The sequence below is a fragment of the Stegodyphus dumicola genome, chromosome 5, assembly GCF_044657685.1.
Source record: "Stegodyphus dumicola isolate Sdum_Otavi_A_Nest chromosome 5, ASM4465768v1".
Lineage (NCBI taxonomy): Eukaryota > Metazoa > Arthropoda > Arachnida > Araneae > Eresidae > Stegodyphus > Stegodyphus dumicola.
The window spans coordinates 63,310,681-63,328,441 of NC_140772.1; the positions used below are offsets into that span (position 1 = coordinate 63,310,681).

The 17,761-nt window shown below is 32.3% G+C and overlaps 1 protein-coding gene across 1 annotated transcript in view; it reads left to right on the forward strand.

The window, feature by feature from the left end:
• Positions 1 to 17,761, forward strand: part of LOC118189270 (atrial natriuretic peptide receptor 1-like) — a 184,839-nt gene that overhangs the window by 105,878 nt on the left and 61,200 nt on the right. The window contains exons 10-14 of the mRNA XM_085816715.1: positions 5,823 to 5,927; positions 8,354 to 8,425; positions 12,457 to 12,622; positions 13,146 to 13,298; positions 16,617 to 16,785. Coding sequence (XP_085672841.1) covers positions 5,823 to 5,927; positions 8,354 to 8,425; positions 12,457 to 12,622; positions 13,146 to 13,298; positions 16,617 to 16,785 — 665 coding nt within the window. The remainder of the gene's footprint in view (positions 1 to 5,822; positions 5,928 to 8,353; positions 8,426 to 12,456; positions 12,623 to 13,145; positions 13,299 to 16,616; positions 16,786 to 17,761) is intronic.

Sequence of the window (17,761 nt, forward strand, 5' to 3'; positions counted from 1 at the left end):
CCAAGAAATCACTGTGTATGAAAATAATAGAAAATGTAAAAAAATAGGAATGATGCTGAGGAATTGAAGATATCTTCAAATATACTGAATAATACATAAAATTCCAATCTTTTTCTTCATTTGGCTTTTTTTTTTTTTTTTCAGACTATCTGTATGATCTGTAAATTATTGTGATATATATATATCACAATAATTTATATCACTATAAATAAATATATATATATATATATATTATATATTATATATTAATTGGAAAAGAAAATGTAAAGCGAACTGGCAATTAGACGTAAGACCTATCTGGTCTCAAAAACTTTTGCGCATAATGCTGCAAAAAGATAGCAAGGTCGCTGCAATGTTCCTACCAACTACTATTCTTATTTATCTTATTTATTATATATATATATATATATATATATATAATAAATATTTGCTAAAAATAACTTTGCTTTTTAAAAATGAAAACTTTTAGTGAAATAAAAATTTGAATTCTGGTATATTAACTTTGTTCAAATACTCATTTCTTTAATTTTCTATTTCTCACTCTGCAGATAGAAACAACTCTAAATGCTTCTAAATGCATGTGTTAGAAGCAATGCTTGAAAAATTATAACCGAGCATACAAAAAACATTTAAGTTATTTCTTGCCATTATTTAAATGCACGGGAATTTATTTATACCCAAATTCCAATATTATAATGCATCTTAATTCGATCATGCCAGCATGAATCATTGATGTATAATTTATATTCGGACATTTCCAGTTTAATGGAATGAAGGCAATCAGCGCGTGAATCGTTGCAACTGGAGCAGTCACACCGAATATCAGAATTTAAAAGCTCCAAAATATTAAGAATTAAGGAGAGTACAAGGCGGTAGAATTTAGTTGACTTTAGAGATTGCACCGGGCGGCAAAATGCGTAGTGAACGCTAAATCCCCAAAATAGGAGAACTAAAAAACTATTTTATGAGGTTAGTCTTTATATTTTATTTAATCCAATAGATGGCAGCACTATGCAAAATAGAATTTAGTTTGGATGTTCTTAATGGGCTTTGTATGTGTTGATAAAATTGATAATTAATTGTTAATCGGTATAAAGTTTTGTCATATAAATAAGTTAAGTCTTATTCAAAACACATAGGTACGCTAAGTTTTGGAATTTAAAGTTCCGAGAGAAATATCCCAAAATTAAAGTTGTTGCCGAACAAACATAATTGAATTTTCCCGCCTCTCACCCAGTGCAAGCAGGTTTTAGTTAGATCAATAACTTAGTATGGAAAGAAAGAAACATGTTAAATATTTCTGAACGGTTTGTTAAATATTTCTTTTCTTTTATTTTTCTAAATCAAATATTCAAAAAAATTGTGTCAATACATCAAGTGCAGCCTCCAAATTAATGAATATCGAACTTTTTAACAATTAGAATCTGTGGTTTTCTGTCTGATAACTTATTTTATGTTTGCAAAATTAAAAATAATAAGACCTAATAAACCATTTTCCCCCAAAATCTTTTGCTCACATTCTTATTCGAATTGTTATCTTTAAGTTATGTACTTTAAATATATAATTATTAATATTATGTTATCTGCTGTATATTACAGAGCAAAAATATAAAGGGGTCGATAAAAAAAACTATTGTATCAGAAGAGGTTGATAAATGCACAAGGTTGAGAAGTTCGACACAGAATAAATAGTAGCTTTAAAATAAAACTTAGAGGGGGGATGGGCTTCCCTTTGCATTTATCTTTCAGAAAAGACGCTGGCATGGATTAAGACCAAGTTCTTCCTCTTAGGGACAAATATACGGGGTGTTTCATATTGAATGGGATAAAGAGAAAGCATACCTGTGTAAACGCTGTAATTAAGTTATTTTGATAAATGAATGTTCCACTGAAACTGAAGTTATCCAAATTTCTGTACGTGTTCTATATGTGGCTCTCCGGTGACACGGAAAATAGCTATGCGGTATTCCAATTCATGCCACACTTGTGATAGAATATCATTTATTAATGATTCGAGCACTTCCGTTATATGCTGTTTCATTTGTTGTAGGTCCTGGAAAAATTCCACAAACACTTTGTCTTTAACAAAACCCCGTACAAAAACCACAAGGGGGTTAGATCTGGGGATCTTGGGGCCAAACAAGCAATGGCATATCGTTTGACCCAACATGACCAACCCAGCGATTGCGTAGACTTTTATTCAAGTACTGGCCTGTGCTTTTTTGCTAATATGGTGGAACATTGTCTTGCAGCAGAATAAAGCTGAGAACTGCCTCCTCCTGCTGAGTGGAACAACTACTCTTAATAGAATATCTTGGCAAACGCACATTTCAATCGATTTGTCCACGGAGAATAAAGGAACAAACGCTCAACTGTTGGAAATGGCGCACAAAACATTAACCTTCGCTCAAAGAATCGCGCTCATGTACCATTATATCATGCGGATTTTCTGTTCCTCAGAATTGTAAATTATGCCAATTAACTTTCACGGAAACATTAAAAGCAGCTTCATCCGTAAACACAAGCCTGTTCGCGAAATCCTCTATCTCTAACTTATCTTGCCAATTCTCTAAAACGCAACGGTTTGTTGGAAGATTTTTAACGCCTGCACCATCTGAAAGATGTATGGCTAGAATTGTAGATGTTTCCGTAACACAAGCCACACCGTTACATGAAGCACATTGAGCTCAGAACTCGCACGAAGCGCTGATTCTGTGGGACTTCATAAAAATGTTTCAAGACTTTTTCCAATAATTCGATGTTGGCTGTTGTTCGTTTTGGGCTGGTTTTCTTACACATGTAGCCGGTGTCCTTAAATTGCCTTAAATTGCTTCACCCACCGTTCGATATTGTAACGATGCGACCAGATTTGCGAAAACATCTTTGAACGACAATATAGGATGATGTTTTGGCAGAGCTGTGGAATTAGATTCGGAGTTAGGTAGAATTTTGGGTAAAAGGAATCAGAGCTGGAAAAAACACGTTGACTCCGACTTCAGTTTCAATTTGAAATGAAATTAAAGTGAACTGGAAAAACATTTAATGAAAACCGAGTTATTATTTTTATTTATAGACTATATACAATAATAATGTTTAGTTACTTTCTATTTAATCGACATATTAATAATATAGATGTGATATTTGCCGTCTTCTATCGATATAAAAAAAGAAAGAGTCTGTCTGTGTGTGTGTCTTTCGTTCGCGCTGCACGTAAGCTAATAGACCCACGACTACGAAATTTAGTACATAGGTGCATCTAGACAAGAGCCAGTGCACCTCGAAGCGATTTTTTCGAAATTCGAATTCGAATGTTTTTTTATTTTATGTTTTGTGACGAAATCGCGTCATTCTGAGACATAATGGGCTATAGGAAAGGGAAATTTTACTCTACACATTCCATTTTCATATCGTCATGAAACGCAGGCACTTAGCTATTTTACGAACTTAAAATAAATTTCGTTTTTCAATAAATCGATTAAATACGAATTTATTTAACAAAGTGAGCTTAACACCTTTTCAACGGGATTTTTTCTAAAAAAGTTTATTTTAAAAAATGTACAGTTTATTTTTCTTTGATTTTTGGACACGTTAAACTTTCATCCTTGCGACTGCTTTTACAAAAAGAATTTTGGAAAAATTATAATATTTTGTATTTTTTAAAATTTTTTAATGAAGCTTCCAAGTACACTTCTCACATTTTTAAAAATGTGAGTTTGGCAACAATTTTCCTTTCTTATTGTTGTTGATAGATTTTTGATGAAATCGCATCATTTTGAAAAGTTTCATTCTTGTAGAAATATGGGTTTGGCAATAATTTTTCATTGTATTTTTTATGTCACTGTTTTTAAGAAATTAGCATATTTCATTGTCATTTTTTATATATCTAATGCATTTTGTTGATTTTTTTTTTTTTTTTTTTTTTTTTTTTTTTTTGATAAAGTTGTTCCGCAGAGTAATATTCTGTGCAGTTTTTAAATTTAATGTTTAGTGTTTCCTTCAGGCATTTTTCCGGTACATTTAAAAGCCAGACGAAAGATGGCCGACTAGCGGCTAGTTATTCAATCAACTGATTCATTTAGTTACTTTTTCAGCTCATAGAAATTAAAAACATTATTTAGAAGATGTAGATAACCCTAAAGTTTCATTAACAGAAAAATTGTGGAATGATCTTACAGAACTGGAAACTATTCTTTATACACCGTATTTATCCGAAAAAAAAGCCACATTCTGAAGAATTAGTTTTCTGTGAGAATGAAAAAATGTGATGCTTGTTCTTTCTAAAATGGGAGGGCTTATTTCGTAAGCAATCATTTCCTCAATGAGGAAAAGAGAAACTACTTTGCTAGAAAATGAGATCGTGCTGGGTTTAATATATGTATATCCAAAACACCGAATTTTGCTGGATGACGAACAAATTAAAAAGGCAGCCATCTATGAACTTTTACTAAAAATGAAATTATTCTCAGAACAACTGGAGTATTCAAATCAAGAAAGTTGGACTGCAGACATTACAACTGAGTCTTTATCACTCTTCCACTGATGACTTGGAGAAATATTTGGATAACATTGAAATGGCTAGGGCAAAGCGAATGAAAATAAACGAAAAAGAGCTCTTGGATATAGAAATGAAAAAATACAAACAAAATTTCTACACAGTCCTTGAAGAAATAGAGAAATATGATCGCTCTTATGAGACACCGCTTTTAGAACTTATACAAATCTATCCTGAAAAGTTAAAAGAATAAAAGCCCTAACAGTAACAGCTCTTCCTCCTACTGAAGTTAGTGTGAAAAGACTATTCCTCAGCTCTGAAGTTTATCAAATCGAATCAACGGTCCTTTATCAAAGAAGATCTTGACAAAGCTATACTGCTTCTTAGAAAATACTAATGCCAGTTTTTCCATTTCATAATAAATGTTAATTAATATAAATAATCTGCTATGCCATCAATTCTTTTTTGGTAGCATACATTACTTCTTTTATATTAAAAAAAATAAGCTGTAAGACATGTGTATATGTTTATATATATATGAGGTAGTCGGAATCTTTAAAATTCCGAGAATCAGAGCCGGAGTCAGTCATTTTGCTTACCGACTCCATAGCCCAGTGTTTTGGCGTATTCCAAAATACAAGTACAGTACGCTTTCTCCTGCATGGTTGGCGACATTTTGATTAACAGCGCCTCTACAGGGGATTTCGTAACCGGGAGATTTTTTATTGTTGCCAGATAAAACTTGTATAACTGTAGTTTCAGAATTAATTTAATTCGACTAAATAAATCAATTACAGAATTTCTTCTATACAATTCTTTTTGTCTCATTCAATGTGAAACACCATGCATTCTTATCATTGTTTTATCTCATATATAATTTTAGTGTCGAATAATTTTTCTACATGCGTCATTAGTTTTTCTACAGTAAAACCTTTCTCGGGAAACGTCAAATTTTAAGGACAAATAAATTTTAATGTCGAAAAATAACGCACATTTTTGATTTTTTATATTTTCTCATGGATTAACGAATGCGAATAAAATACTTGATATCACATTCTTTGTTTGAAATCATCAATAAATTTCAATCCTTTAAAAATTTCATTGCAATGAAAATTTAAAAGCAATGAAAATCAAATTGTGAAATTCTAAAATGAATTCTTGCTGTATCTAAACTTTTCGCTTCATAACGGCTGCAGCAGAACTAAAAATATAACATTTTTCTTTCGCTTTCATTTTTGTCATTATTAAATAAAAATGGTCTTTTATTCACGTATGTTATATATACGCCAATTTTAGATGCAAAATATGGATATTTACGTATTTGTTTTAGATGAAAGACCTTCAGCATGAACACATTGTTCGATTTGTTGGCTGCTGCATAGATCCGCCTCACTGTTGTCTCGTAACCGAATATTGTCAAAAAGGAAGTTTACAAGTATGTTATTAGATTACTGAATAAAATTAGATTTACTGATCTGAAAATTATTTTTCTTTTCTGCATTAATTTTATTATTAATGTAGCAGCTAGAGAATTATGTTAAGATATAATTATCATCGTCTCTAGACTTTTTTAAGAGAGATAATTTTTGTTTCTGCATCTGTAAAAGGAGTTGTTTTATGAATATACTTGTTATACAACCTTCGCTTAAAGGGATTAACAGATTCATTCACTAATGCACACTAAACGAAATCCCATTTTCTAATTTACTTGTCGGTTAGTAGAAGATAAAATCATCAGAGTTACCTCTTAATTTTTATTTTATTCCTAAATAATCGCTAGAGATACCTTTTATGTAAAAACATTAATGAATAAATAAATATGCTTGAACAATTTTCGCTTTTTTACATTGTCGTGCAAATTTCGATAGCTGGCGATCACTTTATCAAAGTTTGGGAGGACTTTGGAACTTCCTTTTGCATATTAACATCAGCATGTGAAAAAATTTCCTTAGTTGAAACTAGCTCAAATTCTCCTACTGTTAGCTTTTTATTTCTTGGTCTTGTTTTAGATTTGAAATACATCTGTGAACTGTAAAAGAGAATTTAATTTTTTGCCCTAACGAGAAAGAGACTTATAATCTGAGATGACGTTCAAAAATATCTTATTGATGGCATGTGCTGTGTATTCCTAAAATTAACTCTCGTTCAATATGAGTAGTGTTTTAAAATACTGTTGAAAATCCCGATTGTGCAGAGTGCACATTTTAGATTGCCCATTTTAAAAATAATATACTTAGCAATGAAACTCCAAATTTCTATATCAGCATTTTCACTACACTTGTCCATTTACATTTTATTCCACGTAGACTTTATTGCTGTGCTTTGTGTGCATTTGCTCCAGTTATTTGTGAAACTCTATGTCTGCTAAATAACAATCTACTATGTGACAATCTCGTTTACTGCACAAGACGATTAGCAACATTTTTTCTTGACACGATGAAGGATATCTTGGGTTTTGTGCTCAGTTTCCTTCCTAATCTGTTCTTTCAACACTTTCACACTTCCCACTCTGTCTGCATACACCTTATCTTTTAAGTGCCTCCCAAAGGGAGAAGACCGGAGCAATTATCGAATCTGGCAGGCCATTGGATGTAGCCGAAACGCAGAAGTCTGTTTCTAGAAGTTTTCCGTCGTCGTCTCCCCACGCAGTATAACCAGCTCTCTATTCTCAAAATTTTAGTTAGTTATTTCAATACGGAAAAGCTACGAAAGCTATGTTCTAAGACGAGGGGTACTTTCATCGAGGAATTTCTGAGGAAACCTGATTCGCTATCACGTTACAGATGGGAAAAACCATGAAAACTTAACCTGCAACCAGACCAGTCACCTGAGTTCGAACCTAAGCCAGGTCAAACTGCATTTAGGGTATATTATAGGCCAGTATTTAGAGGCCTTAACCACTCAGCTGCTGGTCGGGCTCCCATTTGCACAAATTTGTGAAACGTATTCATTTAGAAAACTTAGTGTCTCACAAATAATTAATCGCAGTTGTATAGTCTAAAAAAGCAGATTTTTGGCTTTATTGAGCAAAACATATATTTAAAAAATCGTTTGTATTATATTATGTCATTTGACAATGACTTGTGCTACTTTATGTAAAGCCATATGAAAAGGAATTGCATTGAAAGTAATTACTTTTGCAAGCTTATCAAATGAACTATAAAACTTAAGCAGTTACTAAGCATTATTTAGCTGGAGTTCCAAAGTTTGCTGAGCTAATTTGACGTTGCTGTTGACGAATTATAATTTCATGTGGAACTTAGCTTTGTATCTTGATCAGAGAAAATAAACACAATAGAAAGTAAAAGCAACTAATGTATTAGAATCTGCTCCTACTTAGACCTAATAAAAATTGAATGACAACTTTATTCAGCTTTTTTTACCGTCTAAGAGTTGTCAGATATTAACAAAATGTATTTTCTCAACACTTTTCAAAGTTTAAAGTGCTAACTTTAATTTCAGTAGCAGATTCTGAGTGTTCGTTATCTAAGATATCAAATGATTTTTTTCTTTGACTGACTTACCTAAAATCGCAGAAATTTCGTGTTAAAATTGCTGTAAGTCAATTAGCTCTCCAGGCAGAGCGTAAACTCCAGTCTTTAATCTAAGTCAATAGAAGAGAAAGGCTAAGTACTGAAACCACACAAGAATTGCACCATTTTTTATTCGTAACTAGGATTTTCTAAATAAATCTATCCAGGATATCTATGCTGGATTTATTTCAATTTATGCTAGTACTTTTTAATAATATGTCTTATTTTGTGATATTTTGAACTTTAGCAATAAAATTTATATTTATGTAAGTAGACTGCTTTATTGTAATATGCATAAATCCTACATTGTTCTCCTTTTTCCCCCCAGGACATCCTTGAAAATGATGAAATCAAACTAGATTGGATGTTTAGATTCAGTTTGATACATGACATCGTTAAAGTAGGAACACTTTTTAAATATAAATATTACTCTTCAATACTGTACGTAAAATGTCATTTACTGTTGCAAGATTTAATATTAACTTTTCAATTACTGATATTCTACTTAATATATATAATAAAATATTGCATGAACTTAACAGGAGTGGCATGTGAATGGAGATGATTTCAAAATAGATTATTTTTAATTGTAAATATGCATTTATATTTTAGATAATAATTTCAAAAATAGTTTAGAATTATTCGTTTAACTGATTAGCAACAATGCAGCTAAGCCGGTAATTTCAATAAATAGTATTATTTTAATAAAGTCTTTATAATTCCTGTTTCTTCTTAAGGGAGGAAATCATCTAGATGTTGTGTTGCGTTTCCATAGTTGCCTAATATTTTTATTTTAGAAAAATATTTCTTGTTTTCATTAAGAAATTTGACCATGGGAATTTGATTTATTGAAGAACATAACATATAAGAATTTTTACTTAGTTAAAATCTTTGATTATCATAAAGATTAAAACTTATAGATCCAAAACCGGAAATTGGAACTGTAAAAAGTGAAATATTTTCCCTTTAAATTTAATAAATATAAAATAACTGGGGTCAGTTCCAGTATTCAAAACTATTAAATGATTAAATACAGAAGATAAATTATTTTTAAGTTAGCGTCCCATGAAGGCTAGTCGCCATATGTACAGTATATAATTGTCTCTTTTTAACTTGGCGTTGTTGTATATTTACATTTATACACATGCGTCTAAATTTATCCTTCCTTTAAATGCACAGAAGCATTTATTTCTCAAAGACTAGTTAATAAATGTGTATGAATTCAGTTAAAATCATGCATAATATCCCATAACTAAAAAATTAAAATAATACACGATAATGAAATTGTAGAAAAGAGCAAATATTTCAGACACAGTACAGATTTTTGACAATAACAGTGAAATATGCAGTAGCTCATATAAACATAACATAATCCGATTTCGATTTCATGCTCTCAGTAAAGTGCATCACTTAAAGACTTTGCTTTGAGTAGTAACATTTCATCTTGATATTTCTAGAATAGTACAGATCCTTTATTGAATATGTTCAAAGCAATGTGTGCAGATCTTTGTTCCTCCTTAACTATGATACCTACATCGCCGTAATGGTCATATCCTTGATACTGGTAAAGAAAATGCTTAGCTGGACCTCGTCTCATCGTCATTGAACAGAACGCAGGTCCACTGTTGTACACCTAGATTTGATGATCTCTGCAGTAAATCAGGCGGCTTCTGTTTTATTATAAAATCAATGAAATACAACCGCTAGTTTTCTGACATAAAAGTCTTCTGTATACAATTTGCTGCAGATCCAAAAGCTGCAGTGGTCAGTGCAAGTTATACAAACTAAACTGCTACCAATTAAGTTCTTACTGGAATGGAAAGCAATAGGCTGAAACTAGTCTTAAAAAGCAATATGCGACTTAGGCTCGGTTTCCTGTCTTCAACGTCAGAGTTTTGGGGCTAAGAATTTCTGTATTAAGGTATTCAATCATTTTCTACTTTCACATTTGTTTGCTTCACTTCTAAATAGCGGATAGCTCTCCGCCTCATAGGTGCTTTCAAATGATAGTCCAGCCTCATAAGAAACTATTTTGCCCCAATGAAAACTGAATTCAAAACCAGAATTTCAAGCGCAGGGTTTACTTAGCGCAGAGTTTTTATCCCTCTTTTGGACGACTTCATATTGTCAGGATCAGGTTGATAAAACTGAATTATATTGATGATTAATTATGCTTGTTTTTGTTAATTTCATGAAATTATAAATCAGATTGCTTGGTTACTTCATGCAGTACAATTACATATAATAAAAATACTTTTGCACGTTAATCTACGAACGCACATATTGATAAGTTTAAGAAGTGTATACAGGAGTGAGAATATAACATTTGAATAGGGGCATGTGATGTTCTAAGTAATCACAAGTCATGATAAGCCCAAAATCATTATACAAACAAGTTTAGCTCTTCCTAAAATTCGAATTCAATGACTTCACTTACCTTACAGAAGTGGAAGAAATGGAAACACAAAACGAAGTAGGAAATAGTTGCTTTGGAGCAGACTATTAGTCAATGACAGACGAAAACGTAAACATTATAATACAGCAAACCCTGGTTACTTCCACACTGTCCGGATTATTTAATAAACTATGGGTATCTATTTAAAATTTAATCTTTATATACAATAATAAAATTTATATATTAATGTAAACAAAGAAATATTTGTGTACGATAGAGCTTTACTGATATAATTGAAGAACAGCTGAAACTAAAGCCATTTCAGTAATCGAAAAAATACGAATAACTATGGGGTTTTTTAAATCATTACTATTATTATTGTTATTATTATTAAGACATTTCATTTTTTTTTCATTTATCTTGTTCTATTTGGTTAAAGATAACCCTTAAAAAAATAAAAAATTAATCAGATTTATTTCTCAAGTAGGAACAGTGAAATTTTTTGCTTAACTAAACACACCACCCGTTTCCTTTTTACTTAAAATGAAATAAGGTTTTGTTTACACAGATAAAGATTAAACACAAGATATTTTTTGCATTTTTACTGTGCTGAATTAAACAAACAATTATTTTTTATTTCCATAAAGCAAACGCACAATTTATTTCTGTGTAACCGAAACTAAACAAAGCTGGATTTTTTCATGTTTATTTTGTCTGTTTTTAAAAAAAGAGGCATTTGTTGTGGTTAGTGAATAAATATTCAATATATAAATGATAATGAACTATACTATATGCTAATACGCTTCGATTAAATATTGATGCGTTTTTCTTTTCTTCTGACACCAGTTGTTACGTTATTTTCTTCCTTCACGTTCGTACGGGGTTCGTAGATCTGGAGTGGATAACAACGACACTGGATGAAGTATCGAAACACACTTTATTTATTAATATTAATCAGCACAGCTCCAAAACACTTTTACAGTCGTCGAAGATCTACTATATACACTCTGGAACAATCAGCGACACAGCCTTCACACTGTCAGACAATAGCGGTGGAGACCGCTTTCTGCAAAGCACCCGACTCTGCTTTCCGGAGTACAGCTCCCGACTCTGCTCGGTCTTTCTCGGAACTCCACGTACTCTCGAGACTCTCCACGCTACATCTCGCGATTCACTCGACAACACACAGAGCAAGGCTCCCGACTCTTCGGTTCAGTCGTTCCCAGAGCTCAACACGCTCTTTCGACGATGCACTAACCGCGATACACTAAGAGACTCATTCGATGCATTCGACGACCTACTCGGCACTCGTTGCCCGGCTGTCAACTCGATCGACTCCGTAGGGATTGACTCGCTAGACGTGACGCCAACTCGATACTGACTAGACGAGGCACACTCACTCGCCCTCTTGATGAAGCACACACTGGTTGACTGCGGACCAGGAGGGTTTATATAGCTTTCGGCCTGTGTTCGAGAACATTCTGGGCTAAACCGGTAAGAATTCGTTCCAGAAGGTTCTCCAAGCGTCCATGGTTTATCGCCAATTTTTTCGCCAAATGGGCAATTTCTCTCCAAATGTGGCAACCCTTCCCTTCTTGCTATTTTATGGCAACCCTAAAACTGCTTTGCGGGGAAGCCATCTTAAAGCTCCTATACATTTCGTAACAATATGCTATATTCACTTGACTGCACAGCACTTCACTGTTATAGTCAATACATTACCTGGCGCAAGTATCAGATAGCCATAAAAGACTAATTTAAGGCGTTTAAAAAAAGAGAGAGAAAGAGAATGATTCGTATAAGACATATAAGACGAATTTAAATGTATTGATGAATTTCTACGTTACAGAAGATTAAATGGCCAATGGAATTATATAAAATCAACTTTGTTTATAATTATATGAACTTAGAACGAGAAAACACAGATACGGAAAAAAACATGAAGATTAATTAAATTAGTCGATGAAATTAGCTCTTTTGCTTCTATTTAATTTGTACTTCGTTGTATTTATTATATGAATTGTCCTTTTTTCCAGGGAATGGCTTACCTTCATAGCAGTGAAATACGTTCTCATGGGAATTTAAAATCTACTAACTGTGTTGTGGATAGTCGCTTTGTCTTGAAAGTGACGGATTTTGGTCTTCATTGTCTTAGAATTTATGACGAAAATGAGAACGAAGATTCGTATGCTCACTGGAGAAGTAAGCTTTGCTTTAATATCACTTTACGTATAGTATTTTTTTTAATCGTTCATTTAATTAAATGCAATAAAAACATGGAGATAGTGTTCATAAAATCTAGTACATAGATTGATTAAAATTTCCCTGAGTGTAAATTTTCATCCTAACTATATGTTACTGAACACAAAAACTTGTCACTGCTCATATATTTGCCACAGAACGCGAGATAATCATAGAAAGAAACATGTCAACATCGCGTACATATCCTGGTTAAGCGTAAAAGCGTAGTTCTGAAATCGACTGAACGCTGTTAATCACGAAGATTATATAAAAGAAATCCTTGGCTTCTCTTTCACAGAAGACAAAAAGAGTGTCAGGTGCATAACGGAAAAATATCGTAAAATTATGTGTATGTGATAAATACATAAGGAAGCCACTAAGATTTTTTTCTGAAAATATGGTTAGCTAAAATTGCAGATATCGAAAGAAATATTTTTTTAATGACAGAACATGTATCTTCGTTATGCATACAAAATATTTTTAGGGAAACTGTGGACAGCTCCTGAGTTGCTGAGGATGCAGAACAGACCGTTAGATGGAACGCAAAAAGGAGACGTCTATTCATTCGCTATCATCGCCCATGAGATAGTTGTTCGACGAAGTGTCTTCTACACTGGCGCTGAGCTTTCACCAAAAGGTAAATTCTGTCTGTTGTGTAACTTTACGTATATTTCCGAAAAGGTTATTAATTATTTCATTATTATATTTCTCAACAAAAGTTTCAAAACTCATTTAGTAAATTTTCACTTCGTTTTACACATAAAGTCTGAAATTTATTTTTATTTATTTCATTTGCATACTCGTAAAGAAAACTTTGGCGGGGTAATATCGTAATTATATGTTACTAAACACAAAATTCACATTCCTGTCGAAATTTGTAAATAATAGTTAATTATACTTCACAACGGCCTGCCAAAGAAATCAACATATTAAAGATTTCATGTAATGTCTATAAAGTGTTATTTACTGTTAATTTACATTAATAATTTTTTTAATTTAGAACAATAGAAATTTAATTTGAAAACTGTGAAGCTTCAAAATGAAAGAATATTTTAATTTCATTCCTTTTCCACTGATTAATTAGCAAACGATTTTCGTTATGTTTAATATACTATATTTAATAAGCAAATTGTTATGAACTGCTTTTAATATCTTCTTTTCATTTGGATTTTGGAAGCATATTCGTTATTTAATTCAAAACGAAAACGACTACTAACTTCATAAAACAGTCTAAACAAATTTATTTTATAAAATATAAACCAGTTTGTGCGTAGAATTAGAGAAAATATTAACAATTGTGTGTAGTAATAATTTTTTGAAGTGTTCTAGTAATAAAAATGAAATAGAAGATATGAAATCATTTTAAAAGTTCGATTGCGTTTCTACACTCAGTTATAAACAGCAGACGATTTACATAAACCATACATTAACATGGAGGATTCACATAACATTGAAAACGTTCTTCTGATTAATATTCTAATTTAAATAAAAGATATGGCTTTAAATTATTAAAAAATTTGCTTTAAAGAATTATGCAATGAAAACTCAAATTGATTTGCTCTTTGAATTCAAATTTCATCATAATACAAATATATCTAACTGATACCCAAGTCAAGTATATTATCATCTAAGGAGTTGCAATTTTCATTTGCAGTTTTATGAAAATGATGAAAGTCTGGATCACCCATATGCGTTAATGATGAAACTTTGACAGGGTTAGTTGAGTTTAACCTTTGTCTAATGCATAAAGAAACAGTCATTCAACTCTTATTAACAATAACTATCTCCACAGAATAGACGAAATTAAAAATTAAATGAATCCCTCAAATTGTAGCCGGAATCAACAAACCACAAAGCCTAGTGAAATCTTTGTTGTTTTTGCAATAGCATGAAATGGAACCTCTAATGGATCGAGCAATCACTTTTACGACAATCATATTGTTTATACTCTCAATCTTATCAATAGCTATTAAAAAGAAACCTTCTCAAATGGAGTCCCAATCTACATTTGAAGAAGGTTTTACTTGTTTTTATGGCTGTTGATGTTGTTCACTCTGAGTTACTAATGCACACTCTAGCTATTATTTACCTGTATACTGTTAGAATGCCAACTGCAAACGGCTGTAGTTAATTATAAAGACATATCAGAGAAACTTCTTTTAAAATTCATATAAAGTAATTTGGTTGAGAGGCTCTGTGTCTTATTCAATTTCACTGATGTCTCTTCAAACATTTACTACATTTATCATTCCAGTATTCAGTTTGCGGTATATAGTATATAGGAATCATGCACTGGCGACTTCTCTTCTGAGTTATCGCCAACACTGGCGATATTATCTGATACTATAAAATCATATATTTAATTTATTCAAAATATATTTGAATTATAATGGGTTTAATAAGCTTTTACTTAACAAAAACAAAAGTAATGTGCTCTGGTTACAAGGAATAACAACAGAATTTCGTTATTAACTTTGTAATAAAAATATAAATTATAATGGAGTTAGATTATTTACAACTCAGCGGTTGGCAATAAAATTTAACCAAATTTATCACTACCGGTTACACTGCGTCACATAAATTCTGAGAGATACGAATTCAAGTGATGTCTCGCAGCTCCTCTATGCTTTTTGTTCCGCAGATCTCCACAGCCTTTCTATGGTCTGCGTATACGTCCCGGTTTCTGGATCCATGAAGTGGTTCACTTTTGAATGTTCAAAGCCGGCTTTTTCTATTTCTCCGATTTCGTAGCCACACCAGGAACCCGAAAATATCGTTGAGCCGTCCTCTATGAGTGCAGCAATTTCTCGAAAAAACGTATTTGCTTTCCAAACGGGCATCGCTACGCAAAAGCATTCTTTCGTTCCCGGTAAATGCCACCAAACACCGATTCTCGGGAAGCAATAGGCGGCAGTTACTTTTCTGTTCCAAGAAAAGACTTTCGTCGATTTCGATTATCTTCCCTGTTCCCGCAGTCTTCATCGATTGCTTCTGCAGGTACAGTAAGCAAATTTCAAGTATATAATTGTTACAGAACTTTCGGGGCTGAAATGCATCTAACGTTGGCACCACAACACAAAAGTAAATTCCTCTTCCCAATAAAGCGCAAGGCTTTTGTAAATGGAATCCTAGATTCCCCCCAAGAAATTCTTAATACGAAGACCGACCGTACGCCGACAACTGACAACGTTACACATTCAACGGCATTTCTCGCCTACTTATAACCCCAGTGCATGGCCGTTTGCACAAAAATGGTTTCATTTTAAAATGTCTTTCTCTTGGAAGAAACTTATAGCATCTTCTTCGTTCTTTGGCAATTTCCAGATTATCATCATCGTCGCAAAATGGCAGAAAAACCTAAATAACAATGTAAAAGGAATAAAATACACTAAATTGGATCAACTTTGAAAATAAGCGCCACCTATCTATATTATCGGTAGTTAAGCTGTGACGCCAACAACGCCAGAATCGTCACAGCGTACGTGTTGGGGAATTTGGCTTCATGGTCCTTACAAACGATAAATACCCAGTTCACTAAACACCAAGCTCTCGAAAGACAATATTCAGAAATTTATCGCCTTTAAACAAGAGCGTTTTATCATCATAGTTTTTTCATGCTACCAAAATGTTAGCAAGGTATTGTAGATTATGAAGGAGGTTATCTTGACTAATGAAGTTCTAATTTAACCTAATCACCTTTTAATCTTAATTTAATCTACTTGAGATTAAATCTAATCATAAAAATACGAACATATTGTTTCAAATCATCTGATATAACCAGGAAATCAATCTTCAAGCTCGAAAACTTTTCTGTATAATTCAAAATTCTATGCGAAGTAATCCTAGAATTATACACGAAGTCAAAGTTTGCAATAATGCAAATGTAAAAGCTGTATATTTGATTTCTACAGTATGCTTTATATCTGAATAATAGAATGCATTTCTCTCTTTTCAGAAATTGTGGAAAATGTATGTTACGGATTGAAGCCACCTTTCCGCCCTCGACTGGATTCAGACACATGTGATGAAAGCATGATTCAAGTAATTAAGAGATGTTGGTCTGAAGATCCAGGAGAGAGACCAGACTTTCAAACTTTGAAATCTGTCATTCGGAAACTGAACAAGTAAATTGATTTGCCTAATATTATGTTATTAATTCTTATTTAAATATATGTAAAGGCTAAAACAATTTCTATTTTTGGTATGCCTAGGAAAAAACATTCTCTTTCATACGAATAAAATAACAAATATTCCACTTTAGGTAAAGTCCACACACACACACACAATAAAAACTATCATGAAAATATTTCATTATTTCATATTCACCCTGCGCTTAGCTTGAATTATCACAGCAATTTTAAACTGCTTTTTATACGAATGAAAACTGGCAGCTTATCACCAACAAGCTGAATTCAGATTTCAGTAAAAAATATTTCATTAACATTTATAACAAGTTATTGAAAAGTACGGATATTCCCACTCTTGGTTTGTAGAGATATTAGGTTATTTCAAAGCAGGAGACATGAAAAATGATCAATGCCCTCTCAGGTACTCAAACCTCGGACCTCTCGAATACGCGCCGAGTGTGCTGACCATTTCACCAAGAAGGCATGCTAAGAAGGCGGGAGAAATACCTTATAGCTTCACAATAAAAAAAAATATTCTATCCTGAACCAGCTTTGAAAATTTCAGAATATTAAATACACCTGAAATGCTTAAATTCGTATCAGTAGCATTGTAAGAGCTAGTGTTTAATCCTGTTTCCTAATTTCTGCTTTTATACTATCACCTGTTTCAAAGAATTTACGGTCGTCACGTACTTTAGCTCAAAATGCAACAGTAATTAAATAACTGATAACCAAAAATAACTAATAACTGATAACCAAAATACTAATAACCAAAAACCTTTCAATCCACAATAAACTAATGGTAATAATATAATATATTAAACTATTACAACTTCTAAGTTGAGATAATTGCGTAATAACTTACTAATAACTGAGAGACAAAGATTAAATCTCATATGTGATATTAGAAGTGTATTTGAACAAGTGCTGTTTTGCTCATTTTTCATGGTACCTCCTCCATTAAATATCTAAT